Below are 27,243 nucleotides of genomic sequence, written 5' to 3' on the forward strand. Positions count from 1 at the left end.
TGTTTTTTTAATCTATGGGGGAGAAATAGGCTCCTTTAAGTAAAAGGACAATATGAGTAAGCTGATATGGGACATGTTAGTTTCACAGCGAAGACTTGCAAGTGAACAATTGTGCTAGCCACATATAATTTTCACTTGGTTGCATCCAGAAAGACCCTTTTTGATAGTTCTTTCAAAACAAGACAAAAATTTGGCAAGCCAAAGTTCAGGCTAATTCAGAGAACACAAACTACAATTTTAAAAATCTGTACTTTATAATTTGGAACACTGAACAGTCTCCCTTACTCATACGCAAATGTTTCCCATTTACAAGGCCTGATTGTTCTACATTCAGAGTGAGAAAACATTTTCCAGACATGAATGCTTATGAGAACAGAATTCTTTCTTACTTTTACTATTAACCTTCTTTAGAGACTGTGGCAGCCCCTGTTTCCCTGAGAAACAGAAGGGGCTTTCAGATACTGTGGCTAAGTTTGTTTTAAGGGTTTGTGAAAATGTTTGACACTCAGGTTGCACCATAGGGAATGGAAATATATTAACTCCGAAATATTTAAAAAGAAAAACTGTAAAAAAATCAAGAAATAAATGTTTGTTTAAACAGCTAGAAAATGCAACCTCAATGTCAAGTTGTTGAGTACAACTCAACTCTTACCTGGAAAGCTTGGTTCTCAAGAACAATTGCTAATTTTTAGCAAAACTCAATTTTTAAAATTCTAAAAATCCAACAGTTTAGAATAGAAAAACTATTTTGAATGTGGCACGTGTGTCATATCAACAGGTTGGATATGACATTGTCTCTACAAAAAGAAGTAAAGCCTATGGAGGTTTCACAACAGCTCTGCCCAGAAGACTCTTCTAAGCTGACACACATCTTCACCCACTTACAGGCGCTGGCCCTCGGTCACGCGGCGTTCATGGTAGGTGCTCTTTATGTCAGTATTGTTGGCCTTCCACCACAGCAGGGTGGCCGAGTCTGTGCCGGTTCCCAGAAACACCTTACACGGGATTGTCAGTCTCGACCCTGTGTACAGCAAGACAGCGCACTGAATGTCAGAATCCAGTTGGATTCAGGGGTCACCCCAGCTGCTCGTCCACCAGCAAATCTGAGCAATCGACCCTTCCCCACCTTCTCAAACACTCCTCATTGACTAATTCTTTTCTTAGAAGGAAACTTGGTTCCCTCAAATGATTCCATTTACACAGAGAATCAGTATTTACCAAATATCTCCAGTTCCTTCAACTGGTCTTTATCATGATGGATGAAAACCCAGAGGTAAATGGCTTCCCCAAGGCCCCTGAGATCCTGCAGGGCATTCTGAATTCAACAGCTGCCTTCTTTCACAGTTAATTCTTACCCCAGAAAATCCAATTAACATATGGATTCTTTCTTTTTGCCCATTGCTGGTCTCAGCTCTCTGTTTCCCGTCTCAACGCTTCATTCCCAGATCATGTTCCTGTAGGATTAACTCTTTAAAAAGCCACTGTGTTTTATACAAATGGTGCCTTCAGAGAAACAGAGTGGGAAACTCAGCTTCACTAGGCTGGGAACACCAAGGAGTTTGCTATGGCCTCCAATTAAAATTTAAAATATAAGTCTAACACCAAACAGAAGAGAGAGAGAGAGAACAGGATTCTGCAGCCAGCATAAGACCTATAAACCATTATACAAAACCAAACACACCAAATGGATACAGGCTTCACAAACAGGCCTGAATCTGAACCCCAGCCTGACCCGAGTGTAGTTTTTTTGACTTTCCTTCATCCATCTTGAGCCCACGGGCAGCTTTTCCTTCTGGAAAATGGGAAAATAAGACCTCCCCACTAGCTGACCAGCTATTTTGGCAACATGAACAGTGTCTGAGGGGCCAGCAGTCGGCCTCATTTTGCAAATGGAGTATTAGGGAAATGCTGAGGTCGGCCAAGTTTTGGTAGGGTGAAATCGTTTTAAATATAGTACAGGTACTGGTTCTGTGAGAGTATCACGCCATTAATCCTTTCCCACAGTTAATAACAGCTACCAAGATGTTCAGATTTTTACATTTAGATTTTTGTAGGTAGGCTTTTCATGAAGCAAAGTGTACCTGCTTCAAACAGTGCCATTTCTAACAATATTTGACACAGGGAAATGCTCTCTGGCAGTTGTTATTTCAGCCTCTCATGCTGGGGTTCTAGGGTCTCCACCCAGGCACACTGTACAGAAAGGAGCAGGTGCAGTCACAGACACAGGCGTCCCAGCCACCCCTGTGGGTTACAGTCCTTGCAGGCCTTACCCAGAGAAGCTAATATGGTCTGGTGAGGGGAGATAATCACAGGAACTGTCTCCTCTTCTTTTACTGAGCAAGATATGTGGAAAAAAGATTCAATTAGGAAAGGCTTCATTTCAAGTTGAGGATCAAGGTCCATTGTTTGGTTAATTAACTAAGTTACCCTTGACGGTATGGCCAGCCATTGTGGGAGTTGACCTTTGTCTAGCAAAGGAAACAGGCTTTCCACAAAGACGAGCATCCTTGCCCAATGCCTTTCCCAGAAGAGAGATTACTGGAAGAAGCCACAGTTAAATACACATTCTGCTCACAGATGTTCTTTGCTCTGTGATAAACAATTAACCATTCCCCTCCCGGGCTTCCTGATTGAATTTTTAACAGTAATGTTCACAGTGTCCACAGGATAGGGTTGCCCCTAACATCTCCCTCCACTCCATCCTCCTCTTGCCAAGTGCTGCCACAGAATACCGAAGCCACTTCAAAAAAAATAAACTAAAATAAAATAAAACAAGAGGCCCGGAGGCTTGGAAACCACTTATTTGTAATGTTAATCCTACACGGAGTGATAGAGTGGCCCAGGTTGGCCACTGTCCTGTTTATTGAAGATGTATCTCTTTAGGGAGACAGCGGTGGGTGCCGTAGGATTCAGAACTCAGCTCCCCACGAGGCAGGTCTCCCAGCAGCTTGAACAAACTGGGCACATTAATTGCAGCAAAAAAGACAGCGTGGGGATGGACAAAGGGCTGCTCGTCTCCATCACTGCTCGCTCCATCCTCACTTCTTCCTCTAAGAGCATCCGAAACCCTAACATGAGTCAGCATCAGGCAGCATCACAGTAGAGCCCAAAGTGCAGGGGACTTCTCGACTGTGACCAACAGCCCTTCCCGCACATGGCTGCCATTCAGAGGCTGGGGCAGCAAAGAGAGGAGACACAAGCCTCAAGGACTTTATACATCCATGGGCCTCAAACTTGAGGACTCATCAGCATCCCCCGGGGGACTTGTCAAACACAGACTACTCCCCTCCCTGGTCCCCTGTTTGTAATTCAGCAGGTCTAGGATGGGGCCTGAGATTGTGCATGTCTAACCAATATCCAGGTGATGCGGCTACTGCTGGCCCAGGACCACTCTTCCAGAACTGCTGAGATACTGTGTGATCGCAACACAGGCTAAAATGTAGGTTTGCTGCCCCCTAGTGTTCCTGTGCAGTATCACATGAACAGGGTAAGCATGCCCTTCAAAGTCACAGGAAGTCACAGTGTTCCCCTGGGGGGGAACAAGGAGTTGAGGTGAATGAATCGTCACACACAGTAAAAGAAATATAATCTAGAGATTTCAGTTCATGGGAGACACATTTTCCCTGTAGTTGAATTGAATCTCTGGATTCTCTGTGAGAAAAAAGCTAGTTTTTTCCCCTTCATAGACCAATTATTTAACCTTAATATATTTCCAGAGCTCTCTGAAATGCCCTTAGAAGACTCCAACTGTGTAATTATTCTGTGTATAAAATAAAGAAAAGAAGTCTACTCTCTAGGGTGGAATGGACTTAACCACTTTTATGACACTTGCACCAAGCTTGATGTCCAGCATGTAGGAGGTATGTAGTAAATGTTGAACAAATATTAAATACTAACCAATACTGTTCACAACATTATTCTCAAGTAGAAATCATTTAAACTAATAAGAGCACTCACTGCTTGAAATACTGGTTTCAAGAGCAACTAGACATGCCTTGGGGAAGACAAAAAAAAAAAAAAAGGGCAATATCCACTGCATGTGCCAATGCATAGCCTTCTAACTGAAGAATCCGATAAAATCCTAGTATCCTAGAATTATACATCAAGTTATGGCAACCATGTTTGAATGGCGGGAGGTAGGTGCAAGCCTTCCAAGTGAATCATTGTTTGGCTCCCTCTAGTGGTGTGTTTTAGCCTCAGACTTGGAACCCTATCAACCACCCAAGGGTTCACCTTTCCTTAAAATAATATCCTGCTTTCTACCTCTCAAGGTGGGATACACATGTCTGATTAGCCTGATGTTTTAAGAAAGTTGTCGTATCTGTTTTCCTTTCGTACCAAAGACATTCAAGGAATTCTATATGAACCCTAATTTGTCTTGTGCGTGCTTGTTATTGAAGCAGGGTGGAAGGGTACCTTCATGGCAAGCACTTACTCTTGGTATGTAGTTTGATATTCCTAGTGATGTTGTATCGCGTGCCTTTATGGGCAAACGTCGTAACACAGCTGTAATAGCCCGCATCCTCCACAGACACATTATTTATGAGTAAGCGAGTGGTTCCCTTCACACTTAGAAACTTCTTGTTGTCTTGATCCAAAAGGACAGAATCCTTAAAAGAAAATGTTTTTCAGAATTATATTATATACTAATTTATATCTCAAAAGCTATAAATAGCATCAGTATTATCAACCAGTGTTGAATTTGCAACCCAAGAATTGCCCTGTTACTTACTTTGCTAATGTTGTTCTTGGGACATACTTTTCACTCTCTTTTTAGGAGAGGGAATTTGTTAACATATAAAACAAAATTGCTCCATTTGTTTAACCACAGTGCTTAAAGCACATTTGCTTAAGCACAATGGGAGAAAAAAGAAACTCTCTCTTCTTTAACAAAGTAGGCCATTTAAGATACAGATACATTTAAGGCCTAACAGCTGCCTAGACCTTACTTAGGAGACCCCCAGGGAAGAGTACTGTATGTAGTCATGGTGACTTGAAAACAATGTTCACAAGAGACAATGTTGCTGTAATTACCTTAAAAATCATTTTAATTTTAGGAGTCGGTAGAGATGCAGAAAAATTTGTAAAAAAAAAAACTGAACCTGAGAAACGAGGCCATACTTTTCATGTGGGCAAAGGATACCGTGGGTTCTGAAGAATAGAACCCTGAAGGGCAAGGCTTCCTATAACATAGGAAAAGCTGAGTGGGATTTAAGAAAACATTGTAATGAAGACAAAATGTCCTCAGGAACATCTCTTTCAAAACCATGATGATTGAAAGTCAAATATAACCTTGAGTCATTCCAGATTCTTACTCTGAGTGGGAAGACAGACATAACCAGAAGTGTTTGTTTGCCACAAGGTTCATAAAGTACTGCTTTATAATATATTTAATTAAAAGGGGAGATTTTATTGTTCCTAACACGAGTGGTCAAATATGAAAAAAGCCAAATAGGGCCCAGCAGCACAGTTCTGCCAGAGCCCGTGGGCAACCAGGGCTGCCCTGCATGGCATGGTGTGTGGGGCCTCCTGGGTTAGGGTTTGGCTTCACCATCTACCAGCTGTGTGACCTTGCGCGAGTTCCTTACATTTCGTAATCTGCAAAATAGAGCTATTGACAACCCCTACTTCCTTGAGTTACATGTCAGCCAGTTTAGAACAGACTTGTGCTTGGTACATGCTCAGTAATGATTACCATTCGTAGGAAGGGAACAAATCTTACTAAGCACCACCATGATATCCTTATCCCAGATTTATATGGCAAGCCCTGCAGGAGGCCCTTCATACTCAGTCCTCCATTTAATATCCCAAACAATCCCAGCCACTACGAATGACTAATTATCATTCTGCACAAGAAGCAGGTTCGAGAGGTGAAATAACTTGGCCAAGGCCACACAGCAGGTAAATGAAGGAACAGGGTTTTGAACCAAGACTGATCCCTCCTGAGCCTGTGCTCTCTCCTCTCACTTGTCCTCTTTGTACTCTTCCTAAACCAAGAGCGAATTCGTTCTGTAACTGGACTGGCTAATTCATGGGGACTGGCTACTTTCAGAAAATCATTTCCTCTACTTTCAGAAAATCATTTAAAAGTTTCCAATATTAAATTAATAGTCTATGTGTATCTTGAAATTATAATACTAGTCAATCGGTTAACCTATTCTTTTTTATCTGAAAAGATATATTTTAATAATTATGACAAACTTATAAGTAATGTCGATTGAGATTACATTGAAAAGTTCTGTTTATATAGAGTAAGGAATAACATATTTCTTAAATGAAAGGCAGTTCCTCACTTCTTTTTCTTTTACACAATGGAAATACCTTTAATGCTGTTGCTGATAGCAAAATAGTGCAATGTAAAAAATATATGTGTGTGTGTGTGTGTGTGTGTGTGTGTGTGTATATATATGTAATACAGACTTCTAAAAAGTAGACATTGAGTCCTTCTTTGTCCCCAAAACATGTTTTAGCATTTCAATGTATATTCCTTCAGATTCTTAAATACGTGTAACTATATTTTTAAATAAACTAGAAATACAATATATACCATTTAAAGCCTTTTAAAAACTATAACAATATTGTATTTTTCTTTCCTTGTTAATACATATAAAATTATCTCATCTTTGTAAATAGGAATGTGATATTCCACTGTTCCTACGAGAGGAAATTAGTTTATCTAATCCCTCAAGGAGAATATTTTCTTGTTTCTAGTATCTTCTTATAAACAATGCAGTAAATGTGTTAGTACAGTGTTATATACTTATCTCCTTATTTCCATAGAAGTTTTTTAAATGGACCTAATTCTTGGGTTAAAGGGTTAATTTCTTTTAATGATTCAACAAATAACTGTACTTTCCAGTTTCAATTTACGGTCCATATCAACTACCTTTTTCTATAAAGGACCAGTGGGAAATATTTTAGGCCTGTAGCCCACATGGCCTCTGTCCATTGCGATGTGAAAACAGGAAAATCAATGAATGTGTTTGTGTCCCAGTAACACTTTATTTATAAACACTGAAATTTGAGTTTTATATCATTTTACGTCATAAAATGTTATTCTTTTTTAAAAATTTTTAACCATTTCAAAAAGTGAAAACTATTCTTAACTTGCAAGCTGTACAAAAAAAAAAAAAAAGGCAGTGGCTTAATTGGGCCCTGGGCTGTGGTTTGCCCATACCTGGTCTACACACATGACCTGATGAGAGTATTTATTCAACCAGGCAAAAGAATAAACTGTGTTTCCATTTACTGCTTTAGCCCAAAGATTAGTTATCAAGTGCTTTTGAAAAACTCTGTTAATGTGTGTATAAAGTTGTTAAATAAACAATTTTTTCTCAATTTTAATAGATAAATGACAGAGTTAAAAGCGACTCTCTACAACTATTATTTATTGGATTCATTTCATATTCTGTCTTCTCAAATCACTATTCTGAGGACTCTTACCCAAGCCACATAAGGGTTAATAGAACATATTATCCTGGCCCTTTCTTAAAATAACTGGTTTAAATAAAAGTGAATGTGTTAGCTTCAGAACAGGTATTTTATATCTTTCCTATGGTTAGTAAAAACACATTTTAGTTAAATGGCAATTTTTAAAGATGTACCTTGTACCATTGAATCTTCATGTCAGTTTTGTTATGGGTGAATTGACCCAGTTCAGGGCAAACTAATGTCCCAGCGGTTGACAAGGTAAGACTTTGCGGGTATAAGGTGAAAGGCACGGAGGCTTCTGTCTTCTCAAAAACCCTGAGCTCAATGGACATTTCATCACAGTAAGAGGCATTTCTGATTTAAAAGGAAAAAAGAAATGATAATAAATGGCAAGGCAAAAAAAAGTAAAGCTAAATGAAATTAAGAACAATTTCCCCAATCTCATTAAATGATGCATTCTACATTTTTTTATTAGTATTGCAATACTTCTATCCCTGATCCCTTTGATTCTTTGGGGGACAAAAAAAAAGCACGCTTTCATAATTGTTATAAAGAAAGTGTAAAATATTCTGCATTTTTCCCAAAGGACACTTCACACGTCTAACTTCAATCCCATCAAGAGCCACTAAGAAATCCCCAAGTCCCTTTCAAAGGGGTGGGCCAAACCATTCCAGATTCTGGGGTTCCTTGAGTAAATGTTCCAACTTCCTGGTCCAGGGAATTATAATTAAATGAAGGAATTGTTTTCTAAGAGCTACGGTCTCCGTGTAAAGAAAATTCCGTTTACTTCTCTGGGGAATCACTTATCAACTGAAGTCTAAGTTCAGAAAACTGCTGAGAACTTAATATAAAAATCTATAAAAGATTTTTGCAATACTACATGAGGGAAATTAACTTGGTAAGTTTGTTTGGTTTTGGTTTTTTGTTTTTTGGTGCTTTTTTTTTTTTTTTGGTTGGGCTAACTATAATCTCAGTATCACAATTCTGTCAAGACCCTAGAACTGGGGAAAGGGCAGAGGCAAAACGTTTATAGCAACATGGAGGAAATGTAGGGAAGGACAGAGGATATTAACTAAAACAATTTTCTTAAGTAGAACACATAAAAATATATGTACCTCGCTAAGTCCTGGCTACCTAAGAAACTCAGGACAACAATAAAGATGATACAAATGTGTGTTATGGAGGGGGTGGGAGGACAAGAACTTTCACGGCAAAATGGAAAACAAGCTATACCCAAAGAAGAAACAAAATGTGAAAAATATATATATGAAAGAAATAAGGGATAAAAGCTTAACTACCTGAATGTGAAAATAATCAATTCAAATATATGTCAATATCTATATTATATTTTATATCTGGTTAAAAGAGAGAAAAAAGGAGATGAACAAATGTTTTAGGCATAAAGGAATGCAGAAAGTTAACTGTCACCTTGAAAACTGCATCATCTCACTGCAAGTGGAAGAGATGCAAATGAGGACAGAGCTAAAGGACAGTGCCCAGCTGGAAGTCGTCAGCCCAGCAGCTCCTCAGAGTGAGGAGGTGCCTGCCAGGTCGGTGCTGGGTGCTCTGCTTACATTATTCCACTTATTCTCCAACACTGTGAGTTAGGAGTTATTATTATATTATTTTTAGATGAGGCAAATTAGCAATGCAGAAATTAAGTAATTCCTAAGCCTGTATAGCTAGCTACTAAGAGGTCAACCCAATAGGACTCTGGGAAAACCCTTAAATTAGGGCAGTATCTCCAAAAACCAAGCTTACCAGACATATCAGGAGTTAAGAAAAGGTTCACATTATTGATCCCCACATTATAGTATTCCCCACTGGCAAGATACTCCATGAAAATGAAACCCAAAAGAAATAGGGGTGGGGGATAACTTGACCACCACTCACATTGCCCATGTAGTGTGGTATCCCCACAGCAAAAAGTGGTATTCACTAGTGCTGTTCACCAAATAGATCCAGTTCTCCCAGATCTGAGCACATGGTGGTGTTACATGTGTGGGTGCAGCTATATGACTCTAGTCAATGAATTGTATGTGTGTCACTTCCACACCAAAGTTTTAAAAGCCAGGAGAGACCCTCCACAGCATGTTTCCTTTTGGTACAGTGACCAACAGTTGAGATAACGACTGCCCCTTCAGTCTGCGTCCTTGAGTGTCTGCCCACCCACCCTGTGCTTGTTGCATGTGTGATAAATAAGTTTTCATTGTTTGGAGCCACTGAGATTTGGGGGTTGTTTGATTCCGTAGCATAACCTCCCTCACCCGGATTGACAGAAAGGCCATGTGGGTTCTAGATCACAAGATTATAAAAGTCACAAGGACAGAGCAGTGTCATGCCCTGTCACTGTAAATGCCAAAAGGTATTGTGGCAAGTGCTGGTGATTCTCACTCTATCAGAACCCCAGTCTTAGAGTAGAAGAGCGTTTTAGAGATCAGGTTAACTCTCCCACATGCTCCAAAAGCTTGATCCACAATTGGATTTCCAACCCCTCTCAATTCCACACCTCTTTTGTTCTACAACAATAGAAAACAAAATAAGGATATTAGGTACCATTTTTTTACTTGAGTGTAGAAACAAACTTTAAGACAAACATGACTCAGTTCACCACTCCCCTATTCTTGCATATTATCACTTCAGTAGTCAAGAAGTATTGCCTTTGAAAGAAAAGGCATTTCTATGCATATATTGACCACCTGCTCCGGTGCTCCCCACACTAGATGCTTCTTATACTGTGATTTCACAGAATGCTCCCAACGAACCTTCTTACAGTGGAGAAAACTGAGGCCTAGAATTGTCAAGTGATAAGACCAAGGTCCCATCTGATAGAAAATGAAAAGGTTCAGATTTGCATCCATGTCATCCTGACTCCAAATTCTGTTCTTTTTCTACTATTTATTTTTTTCTAGTAGTGCTCCTTAGAAAACAATAGGACCTTTTGTACTAGAAAAGAAAGGAAAACTATGCATGTATAGCTATTGTAAAATCAGACATCCACATTTCCCTGATATGGAGGTAAGTGATTACTTGTCTGCTTCCTGGGCAGGGTTCATTACCGAGTAGCACATAGACGCACACACACAAAATGTAAATAAATGTTTGTGGGTATGACTTCTCCTTAAATCAAACGAGTTTATGAAATCTGTAGAGACTCTAAAGCTGCCTGGTAAGAGGAGTGAATAGAATCTTGGGAAAGGTTAGAGGTAGCAACTGAAGAGAGAAGGGCAGGACTATTTCAAAATCAGGCCAACACTGAGCTCTTACCTTTTCAGAAGAACTAAGCCAGGGAATTTTTAAGATCTCCAATACTAGACCTACAACTTTCTCCTTCAAGAAGCAGCAAGATATATCAAGACCTTCATTAGGGAGAGGACAGTCTTTCCAACAACGTTTTTAGAAGAACTGGATAGTCATATTCAAAACAATGAAGTGGACCATTACCTTATGCCATATCCAAAATTTAACTCAAAAGGTATCAAAGACCAAAACATAAGCACTAAAACTATGAAAATTCTTAGAAAAACAACACAAGGGTAAAGCTTTATGACATAGATGTGACAGTGATTTCTTGGATATTACAGCAAAAGCACAGGCAACCAAGGAAAAAACTAGATAAATTTGACCATCAAAATTTTAAACTTTGTGCATTAAAGAACATTATCAATAGAGTCAAAAGGCCACCCATGGAATGGAGAAAATATTTGCAAGTCATATATCTGATAAGAGATTAATATTAACAATATATAAACAATGCCTATAACTCAAAAATAAATAAACAACTCAATTAAAAATGGGCAAACGACTTGAATAGAAATTTCTTCAAAGAAAATACAAAACTGACCAATAAAGCACATGGAAAGATGCTCAATATAACAAGTCTTTAGGGAAATGCAAATCAAAACCACAATGATATACCACTTCATGCCCATTAGGGTGCCTATTAACCACCACCCCCCACTCAACAAAAACAAACAAACAAACAAAAAAAAACAAAACAGAAAATAGTGTTGGTGAGAATGTGAAGAATTTGGAAACTTGTACATGGCTGGTGGGAATGTAAAATGACGTAGCTGCTGTGAAAAACAGTATCATGATTCTTCAAAAAATTAACAGAATTATTACATGGTCCACCAATTCCATTTCTGGGTATATCTAAAAGTATTGAAAGCAGGCAGTCAAACAAATTTTTGAAGACCTATGTTCATAGCAGCGTTATTCACAACAGCCAAAGAAAACCCAGAAGAAACCTAAGTATCCATTGATAAATAAATGGATAAGCAAAATGTGGTCTATATATACAATGAAATATTATTGCGCTTTAAAAAGGAAGAAAACTCTGACACATGATACGGCATGGAAGAACCTTAAGGATATTATGCTAAGTGAAATAAGCAGTCACAAAAGGACAGATACTGTATGATTCTACTCATAGGAGTTGCTTCGAGTAGTCAAATTCATAGAGACAGGAAGTATGATGGCGGTTGCCAGGGGCTGGGGGAGGAGAGACGGGGAGTTCGTGTTCGAGAAGCCCAGAGATTCATGTTGGGAAGATGAAAAGATTCTGGAGCTGATGGTGGTGATGGTAACACAACATTGTGAATGTACTTATCACAACCGAATTGTACACTTTAAAGGATTGAAGTGGTAAATTTTATGTTATGTATATGGTACCACAATTTTTGCAAAACAGCAACAGAACAAAGAGGGAGGGGGACTAGACCCCGTGTCAGGAGCTGTGGGTTCCAGTCTCCGCTCCACACCCACCACATGCAAGAACTTTATAAGTGAGCTCAGCTCCCTCACGTGTACAATAAACAGTTGGATGAACTCATTCTTAAACTCTCATCCAAGTGTCAAATTCAGTCAGTGTTCTGTATCTACTTCTTGTGTCCCTGTGGATTGAGCAGTGAAAAAAAGCCACGTTCCTGTGCTGGAGTTTACATTCTAATGGGATAGATACACAGTAACCATATATACCCCATATATATGTGTCAGATGAAGAAAAATAACATCCAGAGAGAGAGTGACAGGAGTGCTGTTTTAGATAAAGTGGCTAAAAAGGTGACATTTGAGCAAAGATTTAAATGAAGAGGGAGAGGGAGCCATGAGGACATCTCAGGGAAGGCTGTCAGTGGCTCTCAGCCCGTCAGGAGCAGTGAAGAAGACAGAACGTGGATTCTCACCTGCACAATGGATTTTAAATCCAGGTCCTCATTGAAGAACCGTGTGAGGGTCCATTCATCAAGGAGTCCCACGCCCCACACCCCACCCCCCTCAGGCCCCCTAACCCCCACCCCGTCGTCCCAGAGGGGCTTACCTGACAGTGCAGATGTAGGTGCCAGAGTGCCCCTGCCAGGCTGGCACAATCCAGATGGCATCATCCTGGACCCACACTCCTGTCTCTTCTCCCCCTGGGACCATCCCAGCAGAATCATTTTTCCGCCATGTCAGGCTGACATGGGGTCTGGCAGAGGCCCCCAACCAATACCGCATCTGGGGGCACTGCAGGACCACAGGCTCCCCTTCTATCCCGATGTTGGTTTTGAAATATTTGCCACGAAATCGGCAGTTTCCTGCAGGCACTGAAGGACAGAGAGACCACAGTCAGGCTTTGGGTCCAAAACCTCCCTTTGATGGGCATATCTGAGGAAGAAGTGTGTCCCTAACAAAGTGGCCTGTACCCTGAGCACCCCATTCTCTCCTTCCTGTTACAATCCTTTCAAGTCTCCCAAATACCAAATTTCAGGTTGCTAGCAATTCCGATTTATATTTTGTGGGAAAAGTTAAATCAGGTTCACATGGTGACAAGATAAATGATTAAAAATTTTGGCCACATTTCTCACTTAACTCCTTATCATTAAAGTAAATCTCAGCTAAGTTCAGATACACGAAAAAACAGCTTCGTTGACAGACCTGTAGTTAAAAATCCAAAGGCACCTTTTATCAAGGGCAAAACACCACTTATTTGGTTCACTCTTAGGCAGGAATGGCGGACGCCCAGAGCAAGGACAGGGCAATAGAGGGGGTGGGCCAGAGGAAGCATTTCTCACTTAGCAAGACATGAATATTCACACCTTGCTTTTTGCTAATTCTTTGATTTTGTATTTGTATGTCATTTTCTTTCTTTTTTAAAAATGATGTTTATTGAGGTAACCTGAGTTAATAACATTGCATAAAATTCAGGTGCACAACATTATAATTTGACAACTATGCTCACCACCGAAGTCTAGTTTCCTTTCATTACCATACATTTGAGCCCGTTTACCCACTTTGCCCTCCCCACACCCCCTTTCCCCTCCAGTAACCGCAACTTGTCTCTTGATAACAACAAAACCTCCCTAGATAAACACGTTTTCCCCAGAGAAGCTGCAGGCAACCCCTTTCCAGCTGAAATAATCACTTCTGACCTGTGTGTTCCTCAGGCTGAATGGTGAAGGAAGAAACACCCACTATCAATAGGTACACGATGAACATTGCTCCCGACAACTTCTGGAGGACACAGGAAGTGGACATCTCAAGTCTGGCACCCTGTAGCCTAGAGGAGGAAACAGAGGGGTCACCAGGGACCACAGACACCCAAAGAGAGAATCCCTTAAATATGGTCCCATGCAGGTTTCACCTAATGACGGGAACCTTTTTGCCTAGATTCTTTAACAAGAAAACTCGACATTTTGGGATTTGCTTCTCTATGTCTATATTCACCAAACACACCTAACAGCAAATCCTCAGAGCACGAACAGTCTTGGATTAGGGGCGTCCGTATCATAAGTGTCTCTCTCTGTCTTAAAGTGTGCCTGAGCACTCCTTGCTCCTCAGCCTGAGATGCGGTTTCCTCAGAGAAGGCCACTGTTCGGGTCCTCTCCTCCCTCGGTCTTTGCTCAAACATCACTCTTGGTGAGGTTCTTCTCTGACCTTCCTATGTAAAACTGCACCCCTTTTCTGCCCCAATACTCCATATTTTCCTTTCCTGCTCTATTTCTCTCTGTGGCATTCACCATTAACCATGTCTCTTCTCTCTAGAATGTAAGCTCCACGTGCACTAGGGTCCTACTTTGTTTTATTCACAGTTATGTCCCTAACTCCTATTTGTTGAATGAGTGAATGAATGACTAGAAGTCAAACAGTCTTCATATTTTACTTGTCAGAGATCTTTTCCTATAGTCCCTATGGATTAACTCTTATTTTACACACAATTCTGACTTACGCTGAGGAATTCTACAGACTTACTCTCTGGTCTAGAGCATCCCAGGGGAAGAGCAAAATGAGGTCCAAAAAGCGAGTAATACACACCAGTTCGTGAAGCATCCCCCCACACACCTCCCCAAGATGATCAGCTGCCTCTGTGCATCCCTGCAGTGCCTCTCACACTGCATCGAAATAGCCTATTGTATCGGCTAAGCATTGCCAATACAGTGCTACTAACAAACCACTAAACTGAATGGCATAAAACAACAATCGTTTGTTCTCGCTCACAGGTCTGTGGATCAGATGGAATTGGCTGACCTATGTTAGGCTGGGTTAGTTAGGCTTGGCTCCAAGCTTCACGTGTCGCTCATCCTCCCTGGACCAGTGACTTCCTGGGAGCTGATCTTCTCATGTGATGGCAAAATGTAAGCACTGTGAGCAACAGCACTCAAGACCTTGCACAGAACAAGCTCACTCTTGTCTGCCCACATTCCATTGGCCAAAACAAGTCACGTGACCAAACCTACTTTCAGTGGGGTGGGGAAATGCCCCCACCTCTAGTGGGAGGAGCTGCAAAGTGATACAGGAGGGGAAAGAAATGGGAGCAATCATGCCCTCTACCACACCTGTTTCTTGTCTGGCTCCCCATGGGTGGGGACAGCCTTGAGCACAGAGGCCCAGACTTATTCACAGCACTCATGGCCTACGTGGTGCCCAAACCCAGAAGGTACTAGGGAATATTTATGCTTAAAAGTCTACCAGAGAGTTGGGAGTGATGAGTAAATCCAGAAAAAAAAAAAAAAAATCCTAAAATCACCCCTCCCCCATTTCCTTGACAAAGTTTGACTCGTTCTCTGTTCCTGCAACAGGTATATATCCTTCAGAATGGCTGGTCTCACAGCCATTGGCTGGACAAGTATATATCATCCAGGCTCACAGTAAACCCACATGGCTCTTAAGTGGCCAGGGCACGGTGGGCAAACTGAGGAAGTGATCCTTGCACTGTAGGAAGCCTCCCTCCTCAGTCAGGAGCCATGGGAAGGCATGGGCTCAGAGTTTCAGTCTGAACTCCCCCCTCTAGTGATGAGGGACTGGGGTGAGCAGTGAAGGACCTGAGATTTTCCCCTTAGCTGGCGGTCTGCCCCAGGGCTGTCTCCCTTACGCTCTTCCTGCTTCTACATGGTCCTATCCTTCAAATGTTTCTGAAACACCAATATTTCCGTAACGCTATCTCTACCCCACCCTTAGCTTCACCAGGTCACTTGGTTAAAATAAAGATCACCTCAACATTGACCAGGTTGCTTTGTTCCCTTTGGACACACATTAGCTTAGCACATCTCCAACTGTACTGCTCTCGGCCAGACTCACTAGTTCTCTAGTAAGGATATGAAAGAAGTAGGAGTTAGATATACCAGGTATAACCAATACCACATACCCTAATAAATGAATGAAATCAAAGATGTTGATACAGGGACTAGTGTAATAGGGGCGGCTACTGTGCTAAACACTAAGCATTTGCTGTTTTATTTTACCCCCATGATATGAATATCATGCCAGTTTTACAGATGATGTAGCAGAAGAGAGTAAAGTGGTTAAGTAGCTTGACTGATATGTTATTGCTAGCAAGCAAGGCATGAAGTTTAAGCCTAGGACTAATGATCCCAAAGCCCCTAGTCTTCAAAAGTATTGTTTCTGTGACAGATGCTGCTAGTTTCCTTCTCCAGTATCTGTCCCTCCCCACCTCCCCAATCATAGAATCTCCAACTCTTAACTAAGCACATGACTATCCCACAAAATGACTACATTTCCCATTCTCCCTTGCAAATAGTAGCCACATGACAAAATTTGGGCCAATGAAATACAAGTGGAAATATATGCTCCTCCTGGGAAATCTACTTACAAGTCTCTGCAAAAGACTTTAAAGTCTCCACCAGTCTTCCTTCCTGCTGGCTCTGTGTGGCTATGATGGCTGGATTGCAGCCACCATCTTCGACCACAAGATGAAGACCACTTGTTGGAAGGGGTGGGGCCACAAGAGAGGAGCATGAGTCCTTGGTGGCTTTAGGGAGCTGCACCCCTCCTTCCCAGCTACCTTCTTTTATATATCCAAGCTTCCTGTTATGCACAGCCAAACCTAACCCCAATATGTTAACTTTCCAGAGTTTTTGAAAAGGACCCCAGTTTGGAGGTGGGGGGAGGTTGGAAAAAACTGCTCCAGATACTGCCAGGTGTTATGTTCTCATTGGTCTTCTTTCTGATACTCAACAGTTTCTGCTGATTGACTCTAAAAAAGTCATTTCAAAGGCAGAAGGAGCTGTGCGGTCTCGCCTCAAATGAAAGCAGTCCCACCCACCCCCAACCCAAGACTCAGGTTCAGGCTTAGCCTTCGATTATGTGAAGGTTTGTAACCATGTTTAAAATTATTTTTACACCAGAAAATCAGGCTGCATCCATTCAGGGGTAGCTGTTAGCTGAAGCTTCACAGAGCTACAGAGCTGGAAGAATCTTCGAGAAATCTAGTGCCATCACTTTCTTTTTCAGTTGATACAAGTGAATTGGACATTAACCCTCTTCTCAAAATCACATATCTGGTCAGCGTGAGAAGGAGAGATGTTTCAACAAGGACACTGTTCCAGTAAAACAAAGTTCTAAAATGTCCTCTTCAAATAATAGCCACCCTCACCCCCACGCAGGGTCCCCAGTCAAGGAAACTCTCTTGGTTTCTCCCCGTGAACTATAGCAAAATACTGCTTTACAGTGACCTTTCCAGGAAGTGGCTTCAGACAAGTAAACCACAAACACATAGTGATAGTTTTCAATAGTCAAAACCCCAGAGAAAGGCTGGAACCCAAAATGCCATACTGTGGGAAACAGTAAGTCTTTGGCGTGCCCAAAGGAAAAAGAATTAGTCTTGCAGAGGTTTGCAGCAAACCACTATTCTCCTGCCCTACTTTCTTTAAATGTGTCTTTCAACTACAGATAACTTGACATTTCTGCTTCAATCTAAGTTGACCTTCTTACTAGAAGAAAGAAATTTTAAGAGCAGCTTACTCCAAGTATTGGAGTTTCAGGGTGAATCCTTTTTTTTTTTTTTTTTTTTTTTTGTCAAATAACCATGTTTCACCACACTCAGTGTAAGGAAACAGAAAAATGAGATGAAAAAGCAGGGCCAGGCATTAAAAAAAAGAAAATGACAATGTGTGAAGAGTTGAAGGAAGGAGAAGAATGCAGTAAGGGGAAAAGAGCTGATGGCTGATAACACAGCACTGAGCCAAACAGGGAGCGGGCAGCACCTCCAGCAGCTCATTAAGTCCAGGTCACGGCTTACCTGCCTTTGATGCCCAGGTGACTGCCTCCTGCTCATGGATGGTACATGTTGCCCAAGAGAATGCAGGTGTTTACTTCACATTTTAATTTAATTTTGAAAAATCTCTTTTCATATATATATATATGTATATATAAATATATATATGTATATAAATTCACCCAGAAAATTAAACTTTATTTCTATCTTCAAATTTTTTTCTGGAAGTTTTTAGGCAACTGTGAGTTTTAAAACTCTGAGTCAGGCAGTACAGTCATCTAAAAACAGAAACAAGGTGACAGATCCTGAGTATTAAGGAAGTCAAACAGATGTCAGGCCTTAGGTAGATTCCTTAGTCACCTCCAGGTTATAAAACAAATTCCTAAAAAGTCAAACATGTTGTTTCAGGCATATGGTATAAGAACTTCCGAAAGCCATGTGGAAAATAAATATTTACATCAAAGTTAAGCTTGGAAATTTTTTTTAAATTCAAAACCTATAGCAAAAGTAAAAGAATTTTGAACTAAATCTCTGGAAAGCACTGAATGGTAAGAGTCTGGGGGGTAAGGAAGATCCTCTAGAGAAATACATGACCAGGTTTGAGGCAGCTTTTGTTGAAAACTGGACTGGCTCAAAGCAGAACCCTTGATGGTTGTCCACAAATTACTTTTGTTCTTTAGAAACAAGAGAAGCCAGCTCTCCCTGCAAATTAAGGCACTTCAGAGCAGCACAGTGGGACTACTTCTGGTCTGTATGGCCAATGGCTTTGTCAAATTGACAGCACCTCAATGTCCTTGCCCTGGTGCGGCCTAGGGAGATAGATCGTGTACTGCTGGAAGCCATGGTGCCTGAAGACGCATCTTTGGCAGAATTGGGCATTGGGCCATGTTGGGCTCAGTCTCAAAGGGGAAAACCTACAGAGGCTAAGATTTGGCTCCACCAAGATCTATACATTCTCTTAATATTTCACTTTCTGCCAAAAATATCTGATCCCTCTAAAACCACGCTCCTCCTGTCAAACCTTTTGAACTTGACCAACTTCTTCCCCAAGACACATCAACTAAGAGTTTCAATAAATCAACCCAACTCATCTTCCCATGCATTCAAACTCTCTGTTCACACTGCTTTCCCAGTAAGCCTGAGTCACGCAGAGCCCCCAGTGGGCTGGACCATCAACCAAGACTCTTGTTTCTCCTTTCTCCTACATCAGGCCCTCCCACAGGCCAACCCCCGAGAATACCATTCTGCTAGCCCATAACAGTTGCTATCCTTCTCTAAAGTGACTGACATGGAACCTCTACCTAAGAGGCCCTGGGCAGCCACAGTACAAATCCACCAGCCTCAAATTCTCCCAGCCTGACATTCATGTGAGAAGGAACCACTGCTCTGAACAACTCCAGAGGGCAAAACTCAAGCATCTGGTACAACACATCATCCCCATTATGAACTTGAAGCTATGGAAATAGACTTAGATACATTAAGTAATTTATCCAAGGCCATGGAGCTAATGGAATGACAGAGGATGTAAACCTGAGTCTACACAATCCTCGGTCTTGATACTCATTCTCTGCTCTGTAGAAGCATCAGAACCTGGAGCTGAAGGGGACTCTAGAAGCCATTAAGCTCAGCAGCCCACCCAAACAGTCTTCCCAAACCCAGCATCCTCCAAAGCTAGCCAAGATGGACATTTCTAGTCTTGAGAAGTACTCACAATCAGAAACTTCTCTGTCATTTCAGAATGCAAATTTGTCCCTCCCCTCAAGCTTCACTCATTGGTCAGATTGCACCCTAGGGGTCAGCTAAGAAGTCTATCTGCATCTTCCAACAGTCCTGAAAGTTAAGGAGTCTGTACAGGGGAGCACAGTAGAAAGCACATGGACTTGAGAATCTGACAGAGGACAGCAGGAAGAATCCTGCCATCCTTCTGTGCCAGCTAGATGGTTTGCTGCCAGTAGGTAGGTTCTATTGCTTCTGTGAGTCTCAGTCTGCTGGTCTGTAAAATGGCTGTGGCCTGGCATGCATCATAGGAGGGTTAGATGGCATGTGGTATATAAAGGGGTCAACACAGAGTTGGCGAAAAGAAAACACTCAACAAGTGGTATCTCTCATCAGCATTTTACAGAAGCAGACCCAATAACTCAAGGAGGTAAACAACTTGCTCAAGAACACAGAGCTGAAAGACCGGAGTGAGAAGTCAGAGCTTCCCCTGTCTGCATTCTGACTAACTCCTGCTAAAAGTCCGGCACACAGCCCAAGAACTTTCTGGTGTTGTAGCCAATAACTTGGCTAATACCAGGTACTACACTAGAAAGATGTGCAAATTTACCCAATGGAATCAAATAAGCCTATGTGCACATCCATATTCTAGAAAGATGTTTAACATGTACACACACACAATCACACAGACACACACATCCAAAGCCTACCGCAGAATTCTAATGCTTTCACTCAGACTGAGGTCTTAGTGGTTGAGTCTTCAAGCACACAGAACAGGAGACTGAAGCTGGATTCTCCTCTTCACTCTCTTAACTAGCTATGTGACCTTGAGCAAGCCGCTAAGCCATTTACCCAATCTGGGTCACGGTTTCTTCATCTCTAAAACGCAAGGGTTGGGCTGTTTAGAACTCTATTACACCTCCCAGGTGTAAAACCCTAGAGTACTAAGTCAGTCTGGATTTGGAGCTTAGGCTTCAGTCCTAGGCACAGCTTTCATTTCTAAAGGACCAAGTCAGAGGGCTTAATCAGATTACCACTGAATTGGGTCCACTCACTTGCTTAAGTCCCCTAGGCAGCAAATGGCAGAGCCAGGATTCAAGATGTCTGAGTTCTCCTAGGTATTGGGAGTTCCAGCTGGGGCTACTCCCAGGTAATGTTCATTAGTAACTGGACATGTGCTGGCAAGGGGACAGCAGGTATTAGGAGCAGATGCACAGTCTGTAAACTGCGTGTTGCTTTCAGCCTCTTGTATTCCGAGTGGGGCAAACACCTCAGATGTTTGAATTATCTGCCATCCAGAAAACCTGCCCATTTAAAATACACCACAGACAAAAGAAACAAGGACAAAAAGTTCTACACAGCTGAAACAGAGCCAATAGGATCCTGGCACAAAGGCATGTCTACTTTACTAACAGGAGAAGGTCTGAAGCCCTTTCGGGACCTCTTTCTTTTTATTCGTATGAGCGTGGCTATGGTTTCGCAGACTGGCTTATTGTATTTTCTAAAGATGTCACATCAGTATCTCTCATCCCACATGGTCTTCTATTATGTGACAGCACCACCCCATTATCAAAAGATGAAGTCCAGCTCACCTCCCTTGAATGTGGGCCAGCCTGTGCCTCAAGTCTGACAACAGAGAGATGCCAGGTGAACTCCGCGGCCACGCAGCTTCCACACAGTTTCCATGGGATGCTTGCTCTGGGGGAATCCAGCCACCATGTAAACTGTCCAACTACCCTGAGACCACCTTGCGAAGGAGGCCACGTGCAGGGAGGGCAGGTTGACAGTCCTACCTCTGCACATCTTCCCAGGAGTCTCCTCAAAGGCACCAGCCATGTCCTTAAAGCAATCTTAGACTCTCCAGCTGAGAACCACTGTTTGAACTCAGTCAAACCCCATGGAGCAGAAGAATTGCCCAGCTGAGGCCCTCTCAGTTTCATGACTTTCAGAACATGTGAGTTAGAATAAAATGTTCATTTAAGCCATTGACTTCTGGGGAAGTTTGTTATGCAGCAATGGGTGACCAGAAATGCTCAACCAAAAGCAGATTAGAAGTAGCAAATTAGAAAGAGGGAGCGTGCTGGTGGAAGAAAACACACAGGGAAAGAAATGGCAGCTGATTGCCCAGTAACAGGGGAGACAGAAAATCCACCACGACAGATGAAAGAACCAAAAGTACAGCAGTTGGGGGCCTAAGAGCAGACACCTCCCTGTGGCCTCCTGAAGTTATCAGGGCGCCACAACAAGAAACACTTGATGTTCATAATGAGTCCCCTGATCCATGAAGAACAGCTTAAATTTTGTTCAGAACCCTCTAGGGTGGGCCAGTGCCTGCCACACGCAACAGGGATAATAATGTAGTTACCTTCCAATGTATTTCCCTTCTTGCCATGTCTGATGCTTCTGCCACCATGGCCCCAGGAAAGGGGAAGAGCAAAGGCCTCCTCCGAAAGGAGGGAAGGAAGTGGATATGACGCAGGGGAAGTTCCTTCCTGGTAGGAAGGGGAAGTAGGAGAAAAGGCTCTGGGGGCTCCAGGGTAGAAGGAGAGAAGCCACATGAGGAAGCAGGCAGACTCCGCTCCCTCTCATGACTTCCAAAACCGAGTGCCAAGAGACAAAAGGTAGAAGAGAGCGGGAAGCTGAGAGTAGAGGCATTTTTGCTCTGCTTTCAAATTGCGTCTCTTGAGGAATCCCACTGTGGTAAAGAAAGCTGCCCTTACCAAGATGGGATGGGGTTGGTAAGAATGGAAACAATGACATGGCGTGTTTAGGTAGAGATAGTAGACAATAGAAGGTCTCTGTGAGTTCTGTTTAGACAGAGAGAACTTAGACAGAGAGAACTAGGGTTAGTTCCCTGCTAGCCTCAGTTCTTTGCCAATGGGGAAAAGATCCCTGTACTTCTAGTGGAGAATGGGAGGTAAACCAAGATCTGGGCCAATATGAGGCTGCCAGGGCGAAGGGCAAGGTGACCTAGAGCTGAGGCTGTAGGATACTCAGTCCTTAAGGAGCAGTGTGTCCAACTGTGGAAACATGTCCTTGCCAGTTGGTGAATCACCACTTACTTAAGCGCTGAGCTCGCCACCCTCTGCTACCTCGGCTTTCCTGGTGCTCCTCCGAGGTCCTCGCGGTCCAGCAACAGATACTGCAGCATCTGTTCTGACTGGTTGGTGCTCGTGCCCTGCTGGTTGGTAAATATTCTGAGTGTCACCTGCACAGGTAGCCAGTCTAAGCCAGGGGAGAAATGAGGACATGGCCAAGACACAGAGGACCCGTGGAGCCAGCGAGAGGCACAGTGGGGCCACGTGGGCCATAGCCTCAGCTCTGACTCAGCTGAAAGACCAGACCATGGGCTTTCCCAGCCACAGACCTCATTAGTAGATTCAGCTAGGACACGTGTGATCAGCCAGGTCCGGCGACATCTCCATGGAAGCCAGTGAAGACCCACACACCAGTAGGAATGGACTAGCCACCCTCCCCATCGCATGCCCTGGGGACGCAGCTTCCCTATTCTCAGACACCTTCCTAGCTAGAAGAAGGTGGTGAGATGAGAAACCAAAGGACAGAGCATCTACTTGTGTAAGAGATGGAATCAATCCGAGAGAAGCAGAGTTGAGATGGAGATAACATGTACTGGTAGTTTACATTCCTTTTTCCTAATGAGAAGGAACCTCAGCAGACAAATGAACTCTTATTAGAAGAGTTCTTAAAGGTACATTTTGATCTGCAGTGAGTATAAATTTTCACCATGCTACATATTTATCAGAAATATTTCCTTCCAAAATTGTTTTGTTGTGAAAACAGATGGGATTTTGTTTTTATGCTAGAAGATCATCTTTCACTCTCTGGAAAATGTGCTCACCTGGAATGGCTTGATTTCTGAGGGTCACCAAAATGGGAAACTTTCCCCAACTCTGTGTCTAGCACAGCCATGACAGCCGATAAAAGTCAAGCACGCACGCACGCACGCACGCACACCCACCCACACACACACACACACACAAAGATAGAAAACCCATGTGATTTTTATCTATGCTTTGTGGAGAAAATCCCTTGCCACAAGCAAAACCAGTCTTCAGTCTGAAGACAGCCCAGACTTACTGGGTTTTCCACAGACCCAAAAAGTCCCACCAAGAGACCTTTTGGTCTCCCCTGGAGCTGGGGACAAATGTTGGGTTCACTCACTTGTGCTCTCTGGCTTCTCTCAGCTTTCTGATGCCCGGCCAGCTTGTTCCCTGCTGGTAAGAACAGCTCCATGAAGCTGGGTGACCTGAACTCTGTTTCCTCTCCCCACCACACCAACTGACCTACACGATGTGGTAAAGAGACTCATGTTCACCAATATCTGGAAACTTCTACTTTGGGGCACACACAACATTGCATTTCTCTGCACCCTTAAAGTTAGGCATAGCCGCATGATTTGTTCTAGCCATGAAAATTATGCAGGAAGAACGTTGATCACTTCCAGGCCTACCCATTTTTCTTCTAGGGTCCTACCCCCCAGCCCTTTCTTCTCCTGCCTTGTGAACCCTGAGTCCTCGTTTAACAACAGTGGCCACATAGGATGGTCAGGCCATCCTGATTGGAGGCTAAGGTCTTCTTCCATCCATGGATCCACTCACTCATTCCTGAATGTCCGTTTCTCCTTCTGATAAAGAGAAGAAACACCTATTTCCCACCTCAGCACTGTGTGAAAACAATCTGAGTCCAACAGATGGTCTGTGTTAAGTTTTCTTTTGAAAATGACCTCAGATGGCTATGACGAGCCATCACCGTCTGATGCGGGAAACTAATGACAATGATGTAGCATGAGCAAAATACACTTGGGTGGTATTAAGTTACTGAGGTGTTTTAGGTTATTATTGCAGTATAACTTAGACTGGCATGCACGGCCGTCAAAGAGAAAATTTAGGGCATTATGTTCATTTTCTACTGCTGTGCAGCAAACTTCCACAAACTCAGAGACTTAAAACAACACCCGTTGCTTTGCTCATTGGCGGTGGGTCGGATGTCTGGCTTCACCCTGGGAGTCCGCACTGGGGCCTCACAGACTGATGTCAGACCTCAGGGGCCTATTCCAAGTGCATGTGGCTATTGGTAGAATTCAGTTCCTTGTTGTTGTACAGTTGAGGTCCCCTCTTTCTTGCTGGCTGTCAGCCAAGGCCACTCTCATCAAATAGATGCTACCTACCATTTCCTGCCCCATGGCCCTCTCCACAATATGACAGTTTGTTTCCTTGAGGCTAGTGGAAAACATCAGATGCTACTTCTCCTCTCTCTGACCTCTTGACTTTGACCTCTAGACCTTGACAGAGCCTACTGGTTATGTTGGACTCACCCGGAATGGTCTTGTTTTGATTAACTTCAAGTAAACCGATTGGGGACCAAACTTGCATCTGCAAAATTCCTTCACCTTTGCCATATAAGGTAACCCTATCATGGGAATTACATCCCATCATATTCGTATAGCCCACCCTCATTCAATATGAGGGTTTTAGACAAGGGCATAGATCTGCGGGGGTCATCTTAGAATTCTGCCTATCATAGACATTTAAGAAAACTTTCTGATGAATATTAGCACTAGAAAATTTAGGACCCATCCAAAGCCTGACATTAACTTCTTCCTGGCTCACAAACAAGAAAAGCTCTCCCCAAATATTCTAAAGCCTTGCAACTCAAAGTGTGTGACTTATGGGCCAGCAGCCTGGACGTCACTTGTGTCTCCGTCCCCACCTCAGCCCTGGGGAGTCAGAACCATCTGCCTCTTAATAAGACTCCCAGAGGATTTGATGTGCACTGATCATTAGTACTGGCTTATTCAATAAAGTCGGCAGATACCTACGTGGAGTGAGAGTGCAGGTACTATCATATCCCTGTGCCCTGCTCACCCCAACCCTCTCAGAGTGGTTTGTGAAATTCTGCTGTCAGAACCTCATAATCTGATGATGATAATATTGAAGGTGGTGATGACAGCTGACACTGAACGTCCGCCATGTGCCAGGTGGTAAGCAAAGGTTTGAAACGTACTGTTTCTTCTCATTTTTCCCAATATTTTATGAATTACATGCTATTGTTTTCATTTTAGAGATGAAGACGTTGTGGCTTACAGAAAGTTGACTCCTCCACTAGAACACAAATAGGAGTGGTGGGGCCACGATTTGATTCTCATCCCTTTATTTTAGGATTAAATGAGCATTTTGTCACAAGATGTCAAAGCTCACAAAATGGGAATCACAGCCCAGTTCAACTTGTGAATGGGCATGATTCAGCAAAAGCGTAAGTGTTATTTTTTCACTGAATGTCTTTTCCCAGGGACAAGCTCCTTCCAGTTGGCCACACGTCCTACCACTCACAGCTCATAGATTTGACTTGCTGCGTGGCTCCTGAATGCACTCAGGTTTGCAATCCCCAATTAAGTCCAAGTATTCTTAGATTTCCTCTTGATATTTCATGAAAAATTTGTGTGGTCTGACTACTTTCTAGAGATTCTTTAAAATAGCAAAGAACCCTGTTCTCTAATCCATTCTTTTCATCTGATGAATGAAACTGACATCCAGAAACATGAAGTTATGTTCCTAAGTCGCACAGCAAGATAATATCCAGGTTTTAAACTGGGCTCTTTGCCCCAAAATCAAGTGCCACAATCATTTGCCTCCTGTGTTTAGGAAATTACTTATGCTTAATATGAAACAGAGGTTCTTAACTAAAGTATGCTTTGGAAATGCTTGGATGGAATTCCACTGAGATTCTCAGATTTCTTTCCCAATTGTGCGACCAGTGACTCAAATGCCCATTTATCAGATGACAATTGTTGGGTAAATGACAGGTTCAGAACACAAGTTTTGAAAGAAGAAGTAAGTCTCTGAGCAGCTTAGAAAGGGTGGGACAGTGAGAGGGCAGTGGATCTCAGCCTTGGTTATACACACATTGGAACTGCCTGGGAAGCTTCAAAAACAGCTGATGCCTGGGCTCCAACCCCCAGGTTCCTGATGTAATTGGTCCCAGGTCCTGGGATTTGTAAAAGCTCCCCAGGTGGTGCTAACCACCGGAGCAGGGGCTCTGAGGTGCTGGAGAACCGACACTAAGCCACCACTGTTACTCTTGTGGCCCCACTGGGCTTGGCCCATCAGCTGACCACAGGAACTTTCATATTCCTTTCATCTTTCTGCTTCCCTCTTCCATCCTCCTTTAAGCAACGCTCTTTCGTGGGTAGAGAACAAAATCAATAGGAGACTGAGGTCAAGTTTCACTCAGTGATGGACTCACTCGTTCCTGCTGTGCCTACTTCTCCATCTGTTAAAAAGAATAATCCTGTTTAACACATCCCCTCCTCTAGCACTCATCACAGCCCATAGGAGGTCTCTGTGAGTTCTGTTTTGAAAGCAGCCTCCAAAGGCTCTTGTCCTGAAATAACCCACTCGCACGTTTGCCACTGGACATGGAACCTCCTCTTATCTCCTCAAAAAGTGGTTCTCAAGGCGCGGTACCCGGACCAGCAGTATCACCTTCACCCAGGAACTTATTAGGAACGGAAGTCCTCACCACACACACACACACACACACACACCTACACACCTACGAAATCAGAAATTCTGAGAGGGCCTGGT

General features: G+C 42.7%; 1 protein-coding gene across 7 annotated transcripts in view; it reads right to left on the bottom strand.

Annotated features, from left to right (window-relative positions):
* Nucleotides 1–27,243, bottom strand: part of IL1R2 (interleukin 1 receptor type 2) — a 40,789-nt gene that overhangs the window by 7,281 nt on the left and 6,265 nt on the right. For 3 of the 7 annotated variants that reach the window (XM_033124191.1, XM_033124188.1, XM_033124185.1), the window contains exons 2-7: nucleotides 13,842–13,969; nucleotides 12,752–13,016; nucleotides 7,605–7,785; nucleotides 4,436–4,610; nucleotides 2,271–2,333; nucleotides 886–1,021 (exon numbers count right to left, since the gene is read on the bottom strand). In XM_033124191.1, the coding sequence (XP_032980082.1) occupies nucleotides 886–1,021; nucleotides 2,271–2,333; nucleotides 4,436–4,610; nucleotides 7,605–7,785; nucleotides 12,752–13,016; nucleotides 13,842–13,969 (948 nt within the window). Of the gene's footprint in view, nucleotides 1–885; nucleotides 1,022–2,270; nucleotides 2,334–4,435; nucleotides 4,611–7,604; nucleotides 7,786–12,751; nucleotides 13,017–13,841; nucleotides 13,970–17,947; nucleotides 18,042–20,349; nucleotides 20,470–22,004; nucleotides 22,052–27,243 lie in introns of those variants that run through there. The other 4 variants (XM_033124187.1, XM_033124186.1, XM_033124189.1 and 1 more) reach the window with 4 other exon arrangements.

The sequence above is a fragment of the Rhinolophus ferrumequinum genome, chromosome 13 (genome assembly GCF_004115265.2).
Source record: "Rhinolophus ferrumequinum isolate MPI-CBG mRhiFer1 chromosome 13, mRhiFer1_v1.p, whole genome shotgun sequence".
NCBI lineage: Eukaryota > Metazoa > Chordata > Mammalia > Chiroptera > Rhinolophidae > Rhinolophus > Rhinolophus ferrumequinum.